Source organism: Ostrea edulis, chromosome 4 (genome assembly GCF_947568905.1).
Source record: "Ostrea edulis chromosome 4, xbOstEdul1.1, whole genome shotgun sequence".
Lineage (NCBI taxonomy): Eukaryota > Metazoa > Mollusca > Bivalvia > Ostreida > Ostreidae > Ostrea > Ostrea edulis.
In genome coordinates, this window is record NC_079167.1 from 70,607,532 (window position 1) to 70,624,708 (window position 17,177).

General features: G+C 35.2%; 1 protein-coding gene across 1 annotated transcript in view; it reads right to left on the minus strand.

Annotated features, from left to right (window-relative positions):
- The window catches only part of LOC125670761 (uncharacterized), a 38,460-nt gene extending 22,087 nt beyond the window's left edge, over nucleotides 1-16,373 (minus strand). The window contains exons 1-14 of the mRNA XM_048906125.2: nucleotides 16,270-16,373; nucleotides 15,836-16,021; nucleotides 14,570-14,761; nucleotides 14,203-14,406; nucleotides 13,999-14,077; nucleotides 12,865-13,126; nucleotides 12,557-12,644; nucleotides 11,923-12,002; nucleotides 11,784-11,820; nucleotides 10,612-10,712; nucleotides 7,880-7,996; nucleotides 5,712-5,860; nucleotides 5,257-5,392; nucleotides 3,817-3,951 (exon numbers count right to left, since the gene is read on the minus strand). Of these exons, the coding sequence (XP_048762082.2) occupies nucleotides 3,817-3,951; nucleotides 5,257-5,392; nucleotides 5,712-5,860; nucleotides 7,880-7,996; nucleotides 10,612-10,712; nucleotides 11,784-11,820; nucleotides 11,923-12,002; nucleotides 12,557-12,644; nucleotides 12,865-13,126; nucleotides 13,999-14,077; nucleotides 14,203-14,406; nucleotides 14,570-14,761; nucleotides 15,836-16,021; nucleotides 16,270-16,318 (1,815 nt within the window). The 5' untranslated portion in view covers nucleotides 16,319-16,373. The remainder of the gene's footprint in view (nucleotides 1-3,816; nucleotides 3,952-5,256; nucleotides 5,393-5,711; nucleotides 5,861-7,879; nucleotides 7,997-10,611; nucleotides 10,713-11,783; nucleotides 11,821-11,922; nucleotides 12,003-12,556; nucleotides 12,645-12,864; nucleotides 13,127-13,998; nucleotides 14,078-14,202; nucleotides 14,407-14,569; nucleotides 14,762-15,835; nucleotides 16,022-16,269) is intronic.
- Between the last annotated feature and the right edge of the window lie 804 nt (nucleotides 16,374-17,177).

A 17,177-nucleotide genomic window follows, 5' to 3' on the forward strand; every position in this document is an offset into this window, starting at 1 on the left:
AAAACTTTCATATTTGTATGCAATATATGTACATTATTCAGTGACGGATCTAGAGGAGGTGTTGCGAGGGTTAAATCTCCACCCCTACCCTCTTGGTTGAATATTTATAACAAAAATGGCAACTTTTGCCACTTGTGGTCTTCAACTTCCTTTTTTTTTTTTTTAATGTAGACTTGGATAGCACTCCATTTGAATTTTTTCTGGATCCACCAATGTTCATTATTTTTAAAGGGCAACGGTTTTTTAAAAAAGAAATCAAAATCGACGGTGACTTTGTCCTATAATTTGTACCCGCTCCAGCAGGTAAGATACTTTCAAATATACTACTACATAACAGTAATCACACTAGGTATTGTGACGTCACAGATGTCCGGCCGTAGACAATCGCACTGGTGGCGCCCAGTTTTTATTGGTGGAAGAGAGAACCCAGATACAATGTACCTGGGAAGAGATCACCGACCTTCCGCAAGTAAACTGGGAAACTTTATCACTTACCGGCGCGAGCGGGATTCGAACCCGCGCCGACAGAGGTGAGAGGCCGTGTAATTTTGAGCGCGATGCTCTAATCACTCGGCCATGGATGCCCTCAAATGCAATATGAGAACCCTTTCACTCACCATTCAGCGATATGTAAACTTGTATGGTTACATTCTTGAAATTGAGGTGAAACGCCAAGGTCAAGATTACAAGGTTATATACCATGATATCAATTGATTGATTGAATGTTGTTAAAGTCCCTCTCGAGAATATTTCACTCATATGGAGACGTCACCACTGCCAGTGAAAGGCTGCAAAATTTAGGCCTATACTCGGCGCTTAAATGGCCTTTTAGCAGGGAGGGATCTTTATCGTGCCACACCTACTGTGACACGGGACCTCGATTTGCGGTCTCATCGGAAGAACCGACCCATTTAGTCGACTTCTACAACAAGCAAGGAATACTGAGGACTTAGTTTAACCAGGATCGCCACGGGAAACATGATATCAAATAAAAGGTCTTACCATAAGGAATCTATATACAAAATATTTCAGGAGATATTGCCTAGTAAGTTACCTTTTCAAACTCCAAGGTCAAAGTCACCCAGTAAAAAGAACTTTGGTACCGAAAGAAATTCTTGTCATAAAAAATGCACAAATGGTATAAAAACTGATTCACTCACCATTAAAAATATGAAGACAATTAAAATTTTGATTACAGTTTTTAGATTTGTGTTAAACTTCAAGGTCACTATTTCAAAGATCATGATATCAAAAAATACGTCATGTTATTTCGAAATCCATGTTTACATGTAATATATGAAAGCCCTGCTTTAAATAGTTCAGGAAATGTTGCTTAGGTTAACTTTTCATTAAAGTAGGCCAAACTTCATAGTCAAGGTCAAACGGTAAAAAGGATGCTTTTACAAGGAATGTATATGTCAAATATAAGATTCCTATCCCTCACCATTCAGCAGTGATGAGCAAGATTAAATTCTAGGCAGAACAATAGTGACGAAATGATAAGACAGGACAGAAAAAAATGTCTCCGATCCTCGATCTCCAGGGCATAAAATTGGATGATGGCTGCTCCTTCGCCAAACATCTAAAAGTATGATTAGTGTGTCTAGGAGAAAACCTAAATTTCGAGTTACCCGTGTTACGTTAGGCATTAACACTATAAAAACAGAGAACCCTCATTGTTGTCAAAGTATGACAAATACGGACCCCTGGACACACTAAAGCTGTCCAGGATCAGGACACATCCCTTGTTGACCGGTCACACCCGCCGTGAACCCTATAGCTTGATCAGGTAAACAGAGTAGTCAAAATCAATGTGCCAAGAACGGCCTACAATCAATATCAAACATGTCAGACAGCATTTGATCCAATGATAGGTTGTATTGGCAAACCAGATCACCATAACGACCAAAGAATTTGCGAAATGCTGATTTTAAGCAAGACTGTTGAAACCTTAGTAACATCAACTTGTTTGTCAGTAACATGAATGAAAATTCTCAACCTTAAAGACACGAAAGACAAGTATAGAGCGAAAAGTACTGGAATTCCTGTCAACAACAGTTCCTAGAAACCATGAAAAATGCAGATAACGAACGGTGGTCAATCTCATAATTTCCATAAGAAATACAAAATTAGGAGTAAGGCAAATAATATTTGTACCAAGTAGGGTTACTGGGTATACAGTTGTGCTGAACAAATCTATTTAGTGTCAGCCAGTAAAATCCGTCATCAACCTTCATGTAAACGGTATTGAATTTAGATATATTTCGAAACAATAATTCTTAAGAAGCACTAGGGATTCAGGATCAGACGTTCTGAATATGAAATCGATTTTGTTTCCATATTTACAATCAAATAACACCAGACTGTACATGTAGCTTCACTTCCATGGAATATTTATACGGTACCAATTTTGATTCACCAGATGCGCAATTCGACAAATAATGTTTCTTCAGTGATGCTCAAGCCAACATTTTGGAAATTCGAAATGACAAAAAACTAAGAGCTAAAAGGAAAAATAGAGTGCCAAAAGAAAACTGGAGCCAAATTCGTCCAAGGATCAGAGCTATGCATGAGGGAGATATCATCCTTAATTTTGAAATGAATTTCTAAATTTTAACCCCAATTAATTAAATATACATCCGTATTTTCCATGGAATATTTGAAGGAATATCTGCGTCAAGTATGACGACTGGAGATTCAGAGGTTTTGGAGAAGAAGTGAATTTGTTCTAGACGGTCTAAAGTCATGTCGACTCTCTGTAAAACTGCGGGAGTCAGTGCTATGATCAACCTACATGTACACTTGGATGCAGGGCTCAAAAGAGGTGAATTTAGTCTCAGTCAATCAAAATGAAACGACGCCTCTTTGAGACAACAATGTAAGCATTATGGTACCCGAGTAAGCAATCCTCCGAGAGAAGATTGAAACATTGATGGTTGTTTACAGACACCGATAACAACGACAGATGGTGACCAAGTGATGGTAATTGCTCTCCACGAAGACATACAGTTCCTCGGCCAGATGAGCTAAAAATCGTTATGACTAATGTTGAAATTCCTTTGAAACTTAATTGATTCCCCATATATACATAAGAGGAAATAATCTGTATATTTCCTGAATATTTATTCACATCTATCTATATGCAATACAATATGGAAACGAGACAAATTTCAAATAAGGTAATAAAATACACATCAAAAACGAATGTCACAAAAATAGAATTTTAAGAGAATTATGTACAGCTTCGTTATATATCGATGCTTAAGCTTGCATATGATACCGCATACTAACATAATTATGTGCAATTTTGAAATCTCATTTGATCACTTATATGTTCATCCAAAGGTTAACCCTACAAATAACCAGATTTTTAATCTTTCTTGTGACATTGATACTCTGGAACTTGAACCCGTAAAGGAGATCGTGGGCTTTGAGTGGATAACTAGCCTTTGTCTTCAGAATTGAGGACATTACGCCTGCTTAACTGAGTTCTAGCGGTGAAGCGTCAGCGTAGTCTCATTCCAATAAAACGTATTTGTTTGATGTTTATCTCTTATTTCAATAAATAAATCACACAATGTTGACCTTTTCTATTTTCGAAAATTAGTGGTCATTCCAAAACATGGCGTCACAAAGTAAAACTTTTTGTCTCGTGCTCGTTTTTAAGTGCCTCAACGCATTAGCCAATCCAATGCAGATTACATTACATATGTTATTGTAATATGACATGTACAGTGGAGTTGTACACAAGTTCTTAGAACTGAAAACGTCCTCTCAGCTGCATCAGAATTCACTTCACTCTGCACAACTGTTAACATAGAGCTCCTCTACTTTCGGTTCATTGACGTACACATCTTCGGGGTTTTCATCCTCACTATCATCTTCAAGGCGTTCAAGAAGCTCCGTCTTAAATCCTGACACTAAGGCACTGAGTAGAAACTGATGTTCTTTCTGTAATTATAGACTACAACGTATAAACAGGCTACAGGCACAGCTTCAAACTAAACTTTATAAATGCTTCTGTAATACTTCTAATCCGCTAGGTCTTCTGATTAAAACATACAATATTCTATATTTTAGAAGTATAAACGATCAATTTCAGTTTTTCACCATTCTCTTTTTAAAAGGTTGCTAAAAATGGGCATGCACAGTGAAATTGAGATAAAGCAAAGTAGTCCATAAAGCATCCACGAATGTTTCTAGGGGTGTCTCTTTCAAACACAAATATTAGTTTCGAATTGATTGTACAATCGAATCTTGACACTCTGATGGTAGGGGTTAACTTATCCTTCCTATTACATGGACAACAATATTAAAGGAATACATGGTGTGATGTGTTATAATACCGGAACTTAGTGAACAGGTCGGTAACATGCGAATCTAGTGGTGTAATGTTTGTAAACTTTATTGAAATTCTCACGATCATCTCCACCCTCTGAAAAGTAAACGGAAAGAAAGAAAAAGACACCCCCGTACTGTAAAAAATTATAATAGTATAAACTCTTGTCCCATTATGAGATAAGGCATTCCAGCATCTAATTCATCATATAAATGTTACACGTAAGAAACAATCGCGGTAACCAAGCCTCAAGACCATAAAGTAATAATAGACTCCAGTCAAAACATCTTAAGATGTCAAACTTATACGGTACCAATTTTGATGCACCAGATGCGCATTTCAACACATAATATCTCTTCAGTGATGCTCAAGCCAAAATTTTGGAAATTCGAAATAACAATAAACTTGTAAGAGCTAAAAGGAAAATTAGAGTGCCAAAAACTGCCCTGATCTATATTGCACCGTTGTTTAAAGAAACTGCTGGGTTATAGAAAAAAATCGATACAAATATATGATCAAAATTTTATGCATGAAAATCACTCCAGAAGTTAGTTAGAATCGTCTGTTCTGAGTTTATGATCTTGAGGCCCAGCAAAAAGGGTGCTCGCTTCACAACCATGCAGGTGTTCCGAGGTTTGGTCCCGGCACTGCTTCAAGTCAGAGAATTTTAACATTAGCAGTGACTGCTCCTTTATCAAACGCATGTATTAGGAGTACAAGTCACGAATCTTTCGGATATTACCTTAATCTGGAGGTTGGCACGGTAAAGAACCCTCATTATTATGTCCTGAATGTATGTATAGGTAGTATGTTACAGCTAATAACCTCTTTTCTGGAGCGCAAAATTCTCGAATGGAAGGTAAAACATGCATACAAACCTAATGTAGTAATTATTATGAGACAATGTTTCCCCTTACTCTGGTATTAAGAACGAAGGCTCTTTGGGACCTCAGTTTGACTACGTAGTCAGTAATACCAACAATGTCCTCTTTGAGGCCCTGTTTGAGGAGGTAGTCTAAGGCTATGTAGGTTCCTATTCTGCTTACACCTGGTCTGTAAGAAAAAAAACCCGGATGACGAAACAGACTTAAAAGATGATTGAAGGTTCTGATTTATTTTTTGTTAAACAGCATTAAAGTGATATATATAGTAAACGGGAGGGCAGGTCCAATTCCTGTAATTCTATGAAATAACTTTTAAAAATATTTTTTGATATTTGGAACAAAATCTTCACGTGTCAAATGATCTCTATGAAAAGGGATACTAAATGCACGAATTTTAAAGATGCAAAAGCTTATTCAAATCTTTGTTTATTTTTTAATACATTTTTTACGTCAAATCTTTGTTTATATACGTTATGGACACAGCTTACCCGGAATGAATGATTATCGGGATATTTTCTGAAGATGTGAACGAATTCACGTGCGTCCGGAGCCGAAGTAGAGCGTCAATCTTTTTATGACGTTTGGCTTCTCCCCATGACGTCATTTGAAAGTGGACCAGTCTTCTTGTTTCTCCATTCTGTATAATAGATTCATTCCAATGCTAACTATATTCTACGCTTGTGATGTATATGTATTTTCACATTTGAGAATCATACAAATTGAAAAGCTTTTGCTGTTTATACCATAGACCTTGTGATATATGGTGTAGTTTATGATGTGGTTTCTGGAGAGAGAAAACAATCTGTGATGTAATTAAAAAACGACTGCAATTTTCATGACTTTTAAGAAATAAATGACGCATGTAGATATACGAAGCTTGTGATGAGCTGAGGGTTTACTCTTGTTACGCTGATAAAAGTTTGGATTTTATCTGACATGGAGATAATTAGGAGAGACTGATTCTATCTGACATAGATATAATTCATGAAGACTGATTTTACTTGACATGGAGATAATTAGGAGAGATATATTTTATCTGACATGGAGATAATTTAAGGAGATTGATTTCATTTGACATGGAGATAATTAGGAGAGACTGATTTTATCTGATATCAAGATAATTTATGAAGATTTATTTTATCTGACGTGGAGATGATTTATGAAGACTGTTTTATCTGACATGGAGATAATTTATGAAGATAGATTTTATCTGACATGGAGATAATCTAAGACTGATTTTATCTGACATGGAGATGATTTAAGAAGAATGATTTTATCTGACATGGATATAATATAAGACTGATTTTATCTGATATGGAGATAATTTAAGAAGACTGTTTTTATCTGACATGGCGATAATTTATGAAGACTGATTTTATCTGACATGGATAAAATTCATGAAGACTAATTTTACTTGACATGGAGATAATTAGGAGAGATAGATTTTATCTGACATGGAGATAATTTAAGGAGATTGATTTCATTTGACATGGAGATAATTAGGAGAGACTGATTTTATTTGATATCGAGATAATTTATGAAGACTTATTTTATCTGACGTGGAGATGATTTATGAAGACTGTTTTATCTGACATGGAGATAATTTATGAAGATAGATTTTATCTGACATGGAGATAATCTAAGACTGATTTTATCTGACATGGAAATGATTTAAGAAGAATGATTTTATCTGACATGGATATAATATAAGACTGATTTTATCTGATATGGAGATAATTTAAGAAGACTGTTTTTATCTGACATGGCGATAATTTATGAAGATTGATTTTATCTGACATGGAGATAATTTATGAAGATTGATTTTATCTGACATGGAGATAATTTAAGAAGACTATTTTATCTGACATGGAGATAATTTATGAAAAATGATTTTATCTGACATGGAGATAATCTAAGACTGATTTTATCTGACATAGAGATGATTTAAGAAGACTGATTTTATCTGACATGGCGATAATTTATGAAGACTGATTTTATCTGAGATGGAGATAATTTATGAAGATTGAATTTATCTGACATGGAGATAATTTATGAAGACTGATTTTATCTGACATGGAGATAATCTAAGAAGACTTATTTTATCTGACAGGAAGATAATTAGGAGAGACTGATTTTATTTGACATGGAGATAATTTATAAGACTGATTTTATCTGACATGAAGGTAATCTAAGACTGATTTTATCTGACATGGAGATGATTTAACAAGACTGATTTTATCTGACATGGCGATAATTTAGGAAGACTGATTTTATCTGACATGGAGATAATATATGAAGACTGATTTTATCTGACATGGAGATAATTTATGAAGATTGATTTTATCTGAGATGGAGATAATTTATGAAGATTGATTTTATCTGACATGGAGATAATCTAAGAAGACTGATTTTATCTGACATGGAGATAATTAGGAGAGACTGATTTTATTTGACATGGAGATGATTTAAGAAGACTGATTTTATCTTGCATGGAAATAATTAGGAGATATTGATTTTATCTGACATGGAGATTATTAGAGACGGCTGATGATAAAGATAATGTTTCTAATCACGATTGTTTTAGGAACACATACACTTTGAACAGCCAGCAATATTCATTAATTGTTACAGTTAGATAACAACAACACGTCCCTACCTTTCTGAGCAACAGTTTCCTGAGTGAGTAGTCATCAAACATGCTCGTGTTCTGTATGAGAACATAGAATGGACCGTAATCTCCAGATTCGTCAGGCCAGTACTGGAAACATTTTTTCTATGACGAGAAGATAATCATATATAGAATATGGGATTTCAGTTGATTTTACATTATTTGTTTTAAGTTTCAATGCTTCATAAGTAATATTTATGGTATACACTATATGTATACATTGTCTTTCTAATTGAAAGAAATCCGTTACCGATGTTTCAGAATTCGAATATACAATTTATTATCATAATTCAAAGAATCAAATGCAAAATATATGTTTCTAAGATGAATATCAAGCTAATAGTGTCACGAAAGGTACACATTGTTCCCTCCTTCACTTCAGCTGGATAATAAGGTAATCATGGATTGATTGTATATTATTTAACGTCTCTCTCGAGAATTTTTTTACTCATATGGAGACGTCACCATTACCAGTAAAGAGCTGCAAAACTTAGGCCTACGCTCATCGCTTACGGTATTTGAGCAGAGAGGGATCTTTATCTTGTCAGACCTTCTGTGATAAGGGGCCTCGATTTTTACGGTCTCATCTGAAGGACCGCCCCATTTAGTTGCCTATTACGACAAGCAAGGGGTACTCGGTATCTATTCTGACCCGGATCACTACGGGACAGATAATCATGGAAATCAAAATACTAAAATATCAGGAAATATAATGATTTATACAGAATTCTAGAGGAGAAAAGGATGTGCACATGATCATGCGTTTCCTTCCCCACATGTATGTGCATTGATCGCAAGAGTGTTTTTTCAACGATAGGTCCCCATTTGTTGTCATCATTTCGGAGAAATATCATGAATTATCTGAGCATAATCTAAAGTGTATGTGGAAAACGATGTAAAAATATTTTGGGTATTAACGACATCTTCCATTTCCACAGGTGATCTTTACTACCCATCACTTGTACTACCACCTATCGGGTTGGAAGGAAATTACATGTGTATATCCTAATGAACTTGAAATAAAAGACGCCACAGAATTTTCCATATATGTAACATATTTGGATTTTTCTTACCAGCAAACTAATAAATCAACTTTATTACAATCGGGATGACTTCAGGTTCTCCATCTTCAACAACTAACCCTAGCCTTAACCCTAACCCCAACCCTTATTTATGTAGTAATGGTTCATCATCACCTGCGTATGGTGTTAACGTCTCTCAACTGTTTCGATACGCGAGAATATATTCTGCGTATGATTACTTTTTCACTCGAGGCAAACTATTGACAAATACATTGATGTTACAGGGGATTCGACAGTCTCGTTTTAAGTCAGCATTTTGCAAATTCTATGGTACCTATATTTCTGTTATTTGCAAATACATGTTAAGTCGAATGTTATCTGCCGTGTTTCATACCAATTATAAGGGCAGTCTTTACATACTATAAACACCATATGCAGGTGATATTGGAATATTGCTACATAAATATGGGAAGTTGACGATGGAGAAGCTGAAATCATCCCGTTTGTCATACAGTTGAATTGTCAGTTTGCCGCTAATGTCTATGGATTGCTTGATTGTATATTGTTTAACGTCTCTCTCTCTCTCTCTTCCAACAGTCTGTTGGAATTCCCATGGGCACGAATTGTGCTCCTTTGTTAGCTGACCTGTTTTCTATATTCATATGAAGCAGAATGTATTCAAAAACTTCTACGTGAGAAGAAAAAATCTCTCGCTGTGGCCTTCAATATGACATTTTGATATATCGATGACGTTTTATCTATTAACAATAATAACTTTCATTCATATGTCGATTTGATATATCCCTGTGAGCTCTAAATAAAGGACACCACAGAGTCGTCCACTTCTGCTTCATACTTAGATATTTTGTTGAAAGTAGACATTAACGGCAAACTGACAACTCAAATGTATGGCAAACATGATGATTTCAGCTTCTCCATCGTCAACTTTCCATATTTATGAAGCAATATTCCATTATCACCTGCATATGGTGTTTATATATCTCTACTGATTCAATATGCAAGAACTTGTTCTGCGTATAGTCAGTTTTTAAATCGAGGTAAGCTACTGACAAACAAGTTGATGGTACAGGGGTTTCAAGATTCTCGATTGAAGTTAGCATTTCGCAAATTCTATTGTTGTTATAACGATCTAGTTCGTCAATACAATATCGCATTGGGTCAAATGCTGTCTGCCGAATTTTGATTGAGGATAACTCCGTTTACCTGATCAGGAAATAGGGCTCACGGCGGGTGTGACCGGTCAACAGGGGATGCTTACTCCTCCTAGGCACCTGATCCCACCTCTGGTGTGTCCAGGGGTCCGTGTTTGCCCAACTATCTATTTTGTATTGCTTATAGGAGTTATGAGATTGATCACTGTTCGTTATCTTCACCTTGCATACTGATTTTGAAGACGGACTATACCGTTTTCCTGATTAAGATAGAGGGCTCACGGCGGACGCGACTGGTCAACAGAGGATGCTTACTCCTCCTATACTCCTGATACCAACTTTAGTGTGTCTGGAGATCCGTGTTTGTCATACTCTTAATATTGTATTCTTTATGGGACTTATGAAATTGACCACTGCTCGTTATCTTTACCTTTCATCGATCAGTATTTGTTATCTTCACGTATTCATACTCTTCATTTTTATTTTATATCAATTATTTTTGCGGATTTTTTGTAACACTTTTCACCTTCTCCCCCTCTCGCAGAGCTGTTAGCATCACCACACACGTGCAATTTGTCTGCCACACCATTATCCAAAAATCCAAAGCTGTGTCTGGCGTAAAAGGTCCTGTGAACGATAATTCCAGAATTGTAGAAAAAGATAGAGTGTTAACTAACAACTCAACTTGATGGCAAACGAGATGATTTCAGCTTCTCCATCGTCAACTTCCCATATTTATGTAGCAATACTCCATTAACACCAGCATTCGGTGTTTATATATCTCAACTGATTCAATACGCAAGAGCTTGTTCTGCGTTTGGTCAGTTTTAAAATCGAGACAGGCTACTGACAAACAAGTTGATGTTGCTGAGGTTTCAATAGTTCCATTTAAAGTCAGCATTTCGCAAATTCTACGGTCGTTATTTCTTGTTTGCCAATACAACATTTCATTGGGTCAAATACTGTTTGACTTGTTTCATACCGATTGTTAGACCGTTTTTGGCACACTGATTTTGAATAAGCATAACTCCATTTACCTGATCAAGATATAGGGCTCACGGTGGGTGTGACTGGTTGACAGGGGATGCTTACTCCCCCTAGGCACCTGATCTCACCTCTGGTATATCCAGGGGTCCGTGTTTGCCCAACTCTCTATTTTGTATTGCTTACAGGAGTTATGAGATTGACCACTGTTCGTTATCTTCACATTTCTTTCAATAACATGTAGAAATGAAGTTGTTCATATAATATTTCCAATGATGCAATATGCGAACTTTACCATTTGCAATATATATAATTTTCAATGTACGATATATAGTTGTCTATTTGTATTTTAAATATGCTGATTTGTATGGTAAAATTGTTATGTATACTGTATAACTTTTCAATTGTATTGAATATTTCGTTTACGTTGTACAACTTTCCGTTCGTATTGTATATTTTTTAATCGTTCTAAGACATGTTTTAATTATAAGGTACATGAATTACTTATTTCTCTTTTGTATTCCAAAATTTGTCATTTCTGTGGTATTCTATGATTCTTCATTGATCATTTGTATCCAAATATTTGTATTTGATAACATATTGCATAGGTATCAATCAAATAGAATCTCGGAAAATATACATTCTCTTCAGATAAAGTGCTACACTATTTACAAATAGAATATTAAAAAAAAAAATTCTGTAAAAGACTCTTACCTAATGTTAGGATGTAAGCCTTTTCTTTCCGATAACCCTATAATAGAAAGAGGAGAACGGAATGGATAATGCATTTAGATAGGTAGTATCCTTAGGAACACAAATTCATGGAAAACGTTGTTAAGTTTTCTTTACATACCGACAGATAACTTGCGTTGATGTAATCTCCCAAGCCCTCGAGTTCCTCTATGGGATTCAGGACTACACGGTTTCTATCATCTAAAAAGCCAATAATCTCGGTAGTATATGAAAGCATACGTGATTATATTTGCATTCACTGAATCTTTTCTCTTAAATTGTTTTGAAATTGACATTGCTTTCATCATGCAATAAATACATGTTTGTTGCAAACTAATTCGATCCAGTTTCTAATACTACCTGTCTGTAAAATCATGACCAAATATGCAGTGTCATCAAGGTCAAAGGGTGCTTTGGCTGTTCCGTTTAACGTATCAAATGGGTCAACCATATGATATTTTAGATCTTAATTCTAGTTTATAATTTTAATAATACATATAGATATAGACAATAAAATATCTTTCTTTGTTGTTTCATTGGGTGATGAAGGTAACAATCATTGTAGAAAAAATTCGCTTCACCCGATTACGCGTGTTATTCATTTTTCTGCAATGCTAGCTGCCTTCAGCACCAGATGAATCAACTAAGAAAGCATTTTATGTTTAAATAAGTGTAATTGCAGTTGTTCATGAGTTGAAAACTTAAATATTTCCCTATATTGAAATGTGTTCCTATTTATAGGTTGATATTCTTACATGGAAGTAGAGTACAGGATCTATTTTTAGCTTTGTTTTCAGCCCTCTCTGCCTCAAAACATCTACCCATTACTGATCCTGGGAGACTCTATTAAAAGACATGATATTCAATGCATCACGTGACTGTCATAGTATCTGGATGATATACACGTCTTCATGCAGAAAGATATAGTTGAAACCTTTATGGTAGATTACAGAAACATGCATTTTGTACCATGACAATATGACAATAAAACTAATACTACCCTCAAGTCTTTCACAATATGACTTATAACAGAATGACATTTAGTACGATTACTCATTAGTACCCCTAGCTCTTTCAGGAGAGTCTCCTCATTCCGCCGGTCCTTCAAGTACTGGACAAGAGCAGGGGGTGACATTTTGATCGTTTTGTGATCATCAAACATGCGAATGTACTCCACGGGACAGTCACTTAGAGGAGATGCTGGACTCTGTGCCTCTGCATTGCTCGGAACATCCACATTACGACTGGTTGTGGAATACGTTACAAGAATATCTTCTAAAGGAGGCCTCAACGGTTGTTTGAAGAGTACAAATAATCTTCGCCGTCTTAGAATAAAAGGAATATAAATATAGTTTTGTTCATTTTGAGTCATGAGTACATCATTGTCTTGACAACGTTTTATTTTTAGCGTAAACAATGAAGGAGTAATAAGAATGAAATCGTGACATGTAAACGCAAAATACATAATTGTTAGTACATGCATTTTCCTATATCACGGTTACCTAGTTTTTTATTGGGTTGTTTGTATGTAATTTTACGTCGTATTCGAGAATTTTCTACTCATGAAGAGCCGTCACCAGCTTTAGGTGAAGGTCCACAGACATTGAGTATGCATGGCGCTCAAGGCTGTAGTGGAGGATTCTTTATCATGCCAATGCTTACCTTTATCAAAAATGTTCACTTCTAATGAAAGGTCCTTGACAAAGTACCAGTCAGTACCTAACTTAAACGTCTCAAGATGAATGCGGTACTGGGATCGAGAGTTGAACCCCGACCTCTCGTTTGCAAAGCGAGCACACTAACCACTTGGCTATCGAGATCGGTGTCTAGTTACAATCTCACAAAAACATCAATCAAATTAAAGCGGAGATTCGTTTTCTTCTTCATTGAGAATTGTTCTCAATATACTGCTGGAAATTTTGTGGATTCCAGTATATCAATAAAATGTCACCTCCGTTGGGGAATGTCAAATTTTCACGTTTTAAGTGTATTGCGAACCCTTGTACTTGAATTGCAATTAATTAAGGTAAGATATATATAGCACATACAATACAGATAAAATTACTTTCTAAGAGTACTGAAAAAGTTAATTGATGCGACTTTGAACTGCACTAAACAAGTTTAGATTTGATGAATGATTTTTTGACTTTTCGTTTTGTAGAGGAGTAATTATTTTGTCTTCATGACCTTTTCTCACCTTTTAATCACACAGCCAATTGTGATTGCAACAATCAAAGATAGACACAGGAAAAAGGAAATCGTGATCACCGTATTCTCTACAAATTGAATAATTTGGCATGACATACATGTATCCGTGATTGAAAATAATGATACGTTCAATAAACAGTTTTCGAAATACGAAAATACAGAAAAGAGTAAAAGACGCATTGTCTCTGTAAACCTCTCTTGCATTCTCCCTCATCTCTATCGCAGGTGTTATCGGAACAGACATGATGACAACTTCTTTGACACATTCTGCCGAAGTGTCTGTCCCTGCAGGAAGTGCACGTTCCATCTAGTCTGGAACACCCATCTCTACAGTTGTGATGACATGGCATACATGACAAACCATGACTGTTTTCTGGACATACTAAGAAAAAATGCCCTATATGTTTTGTAGTATACTACAGATAACATACTCTTAATTACTAGTTCATTACAGGAAACATTATGTATATACCAACTGAATGATTATTTCAAGATACAAGGATTACAATACATGCTCTTTTAAAAATATTTATCTAGATTCTATGAATTTCTATTCTTACCAATTGGGACGATTTCATTCAGAATTAGGGAACCATCGCCATTTCTTAGTACTGTCAAAGTGTTGCCTTCCATTTCTCGCATGCAAGAAGCATTTTGGTTGACGATGTCATAACCAATTGGCGTAGTGATTGTATTACATAAGTCCTTGGTGTTAGGAGGTGCACCATTGTTAATGAAAATGCTGTAACTTCCTAGATAAAAACAACATTAACAATCCAAAATGAACAAAAATATTTTCAAACTCAAACTTTTCAAGCTATAGAAATTTGCATGGAATATTTTCAAATCATTAAGATTCATTTTGGCTATTTCTTGCAAGTTCACACTCGTCTCTACCATTTGATGGCATTACACACTTTTCTTCGACTATTTTTCTGTCATTACAAACTTCTCTTGACCATTTAATGTAATTATACACTTGCCTGTTGATTTCACCAATACTTAATTTTTACTGGAGCATTTCATGTCGGTACTCATTTGTTTCTCAATCATAATGTCATTACTCACTTGCTTTTTGACCATTTGATGTCATTATGCACTTGTCTCGAGGATTTTACTGTCATGCCACATTTGCGTTTTGATTTTCAATTGAGTATTTAATATCATTAGACACAATCATGTTTCTTACTACATGTAATTCTATGTTATTTTAAAAAGACTTGTGCCTTGTCAATTAGATATCATTGCAAATCTATTTCTTGTCAATTGGAAGTCATGTGATGTCACCGTACACTTGTTGCATTGTAATTTGACAATTTGATCCAATGATAACTTTCTTTATCTATATATGGTTGTGTGATACATTAATTGTTGATTGATACGTGTGACATAAAGAATATTCTAGACGTTTGTCAGAGTTCAATAGAAAGATGATGTAATACCTGTTGACTTGCACTGTTGATTTTCTAGAAGAATGTTCTAGTATAAATATATCGCACATTTTGTGGTAATTACCACTCTGAAGAATTACATCGGATAAATTAATATGGACCTGAATGGACTTCACGGCCGATTTCACAATCATTTTAAAGAGCCTTATCATTTCTTCGTGTTTGAATTCAGCAATAAACAAACAGCAGGGACGCAGTTTGTTTACAAAGTTTGATTACTGTACCTTACTATAAATTTGTTGAATCTTTGAATTGTTTGTAGTTGCTTGCGTCTAGTCTGGGGTTCATTCTGACCCATAACAATATGAAAATTGAGCTACAAATAACGAAATTATCAAAAGAAGGGAAGTTGAGTAAAACTACAGGTATCTTTACCTTTGCCCACGACGATGAATATCCATGCGATTTTGTATGTGTCGTTGAATTTGCCCATCCAGAACTCCTCAGAACCTTTGTTACTTTGAGCTGCTGAGATAAGGTTGTTGTCCACTGCCTTAGAGGCTCCTGTGGTGTTAGTAAGTGTGGAACTCTGTTCGACGGTGATAAAAGTGACGTTCAAACCTGTCGAACAAGTGGATTACATACAATATCAAAGCACAGGGTGATTGTTAGAGATTCTAAAATGATGACTGGTATTTGCTATCGGATATAATTTTGTATATAATGAAGAAGGAAATATTTTGATAAAACTAATGCGTACTTGCTATAATGATAGATATAAACACATTTGTTGACAATAGTGAATGGACACATTTATCGAAGAATTACGGCTATTGCTGACCATCATTGTATGTAAATAGAGTACTTACAGTGTCCAATGCAAACCAAACATAAAACGTGACACACGACCAGATTCATTTCTGTGAATTGATGAATTGAAACAGGAAGTAAAAAGTATAAATGTTCTGAGTGCTAGATGTGACAAGTTTTGCTCTGGCTACAACGTGCTTGGTTCAAAATACTTTTAATGAATTCGACCATGCATATTCACTGTGTATTCTATGCATCACCCCATAAACCGAATGAATTTTTTTGTTTTTTTTTAGTTTTTTTAGAAATGTTGATAATTTTATATACGTTCGATTGATTGTCTATTCATAAATGTGATAGCATAGTTCTTATATGTTGTATTGTAGACATGCAAGAGTAACTCCGCTTGATCACGCTCATTATTACAACTGTATTTTAAACGAACTTGACATTAATTCCACGTTTGGTAATCATACTTATACTCCAACTGCCCTTTCAAAAGACGAAATTCTTCAAAATCATGCTTCAGTTTTAGACACATTTAATATTCCAGTCAATGGGTCGAATGAATATGAGTTACCGTACCTATACTGGATTCCTAAACTACATAAAAACCCTTACAAACAAAGATACATTGCTGGATCCAGTAAGTGCTCTACCAAGCCCCTATCTTTGCTCCTCACGAAAATGTTAACAGCTGTGAAGGAGAAACTTCAAACTTACTGTGCGACTACATATGCCAGAAGTGGTGTTAATCAAATGTGGATTCTAAAAAATTCTAAAGAACTTTTAGTAAACTTGAAATCACAGAATTTTTCCCAAATCAATAGCATTAAAACCTATGACTTTTCAACACTATACACGACCATTCCTCACGATAAATTAAAGACTAGACTTTTTGACATCATAGACAGTTACTTCTTCAACAAAAACGGATAACGGAAATATTCATATCTAGTGATCAGTC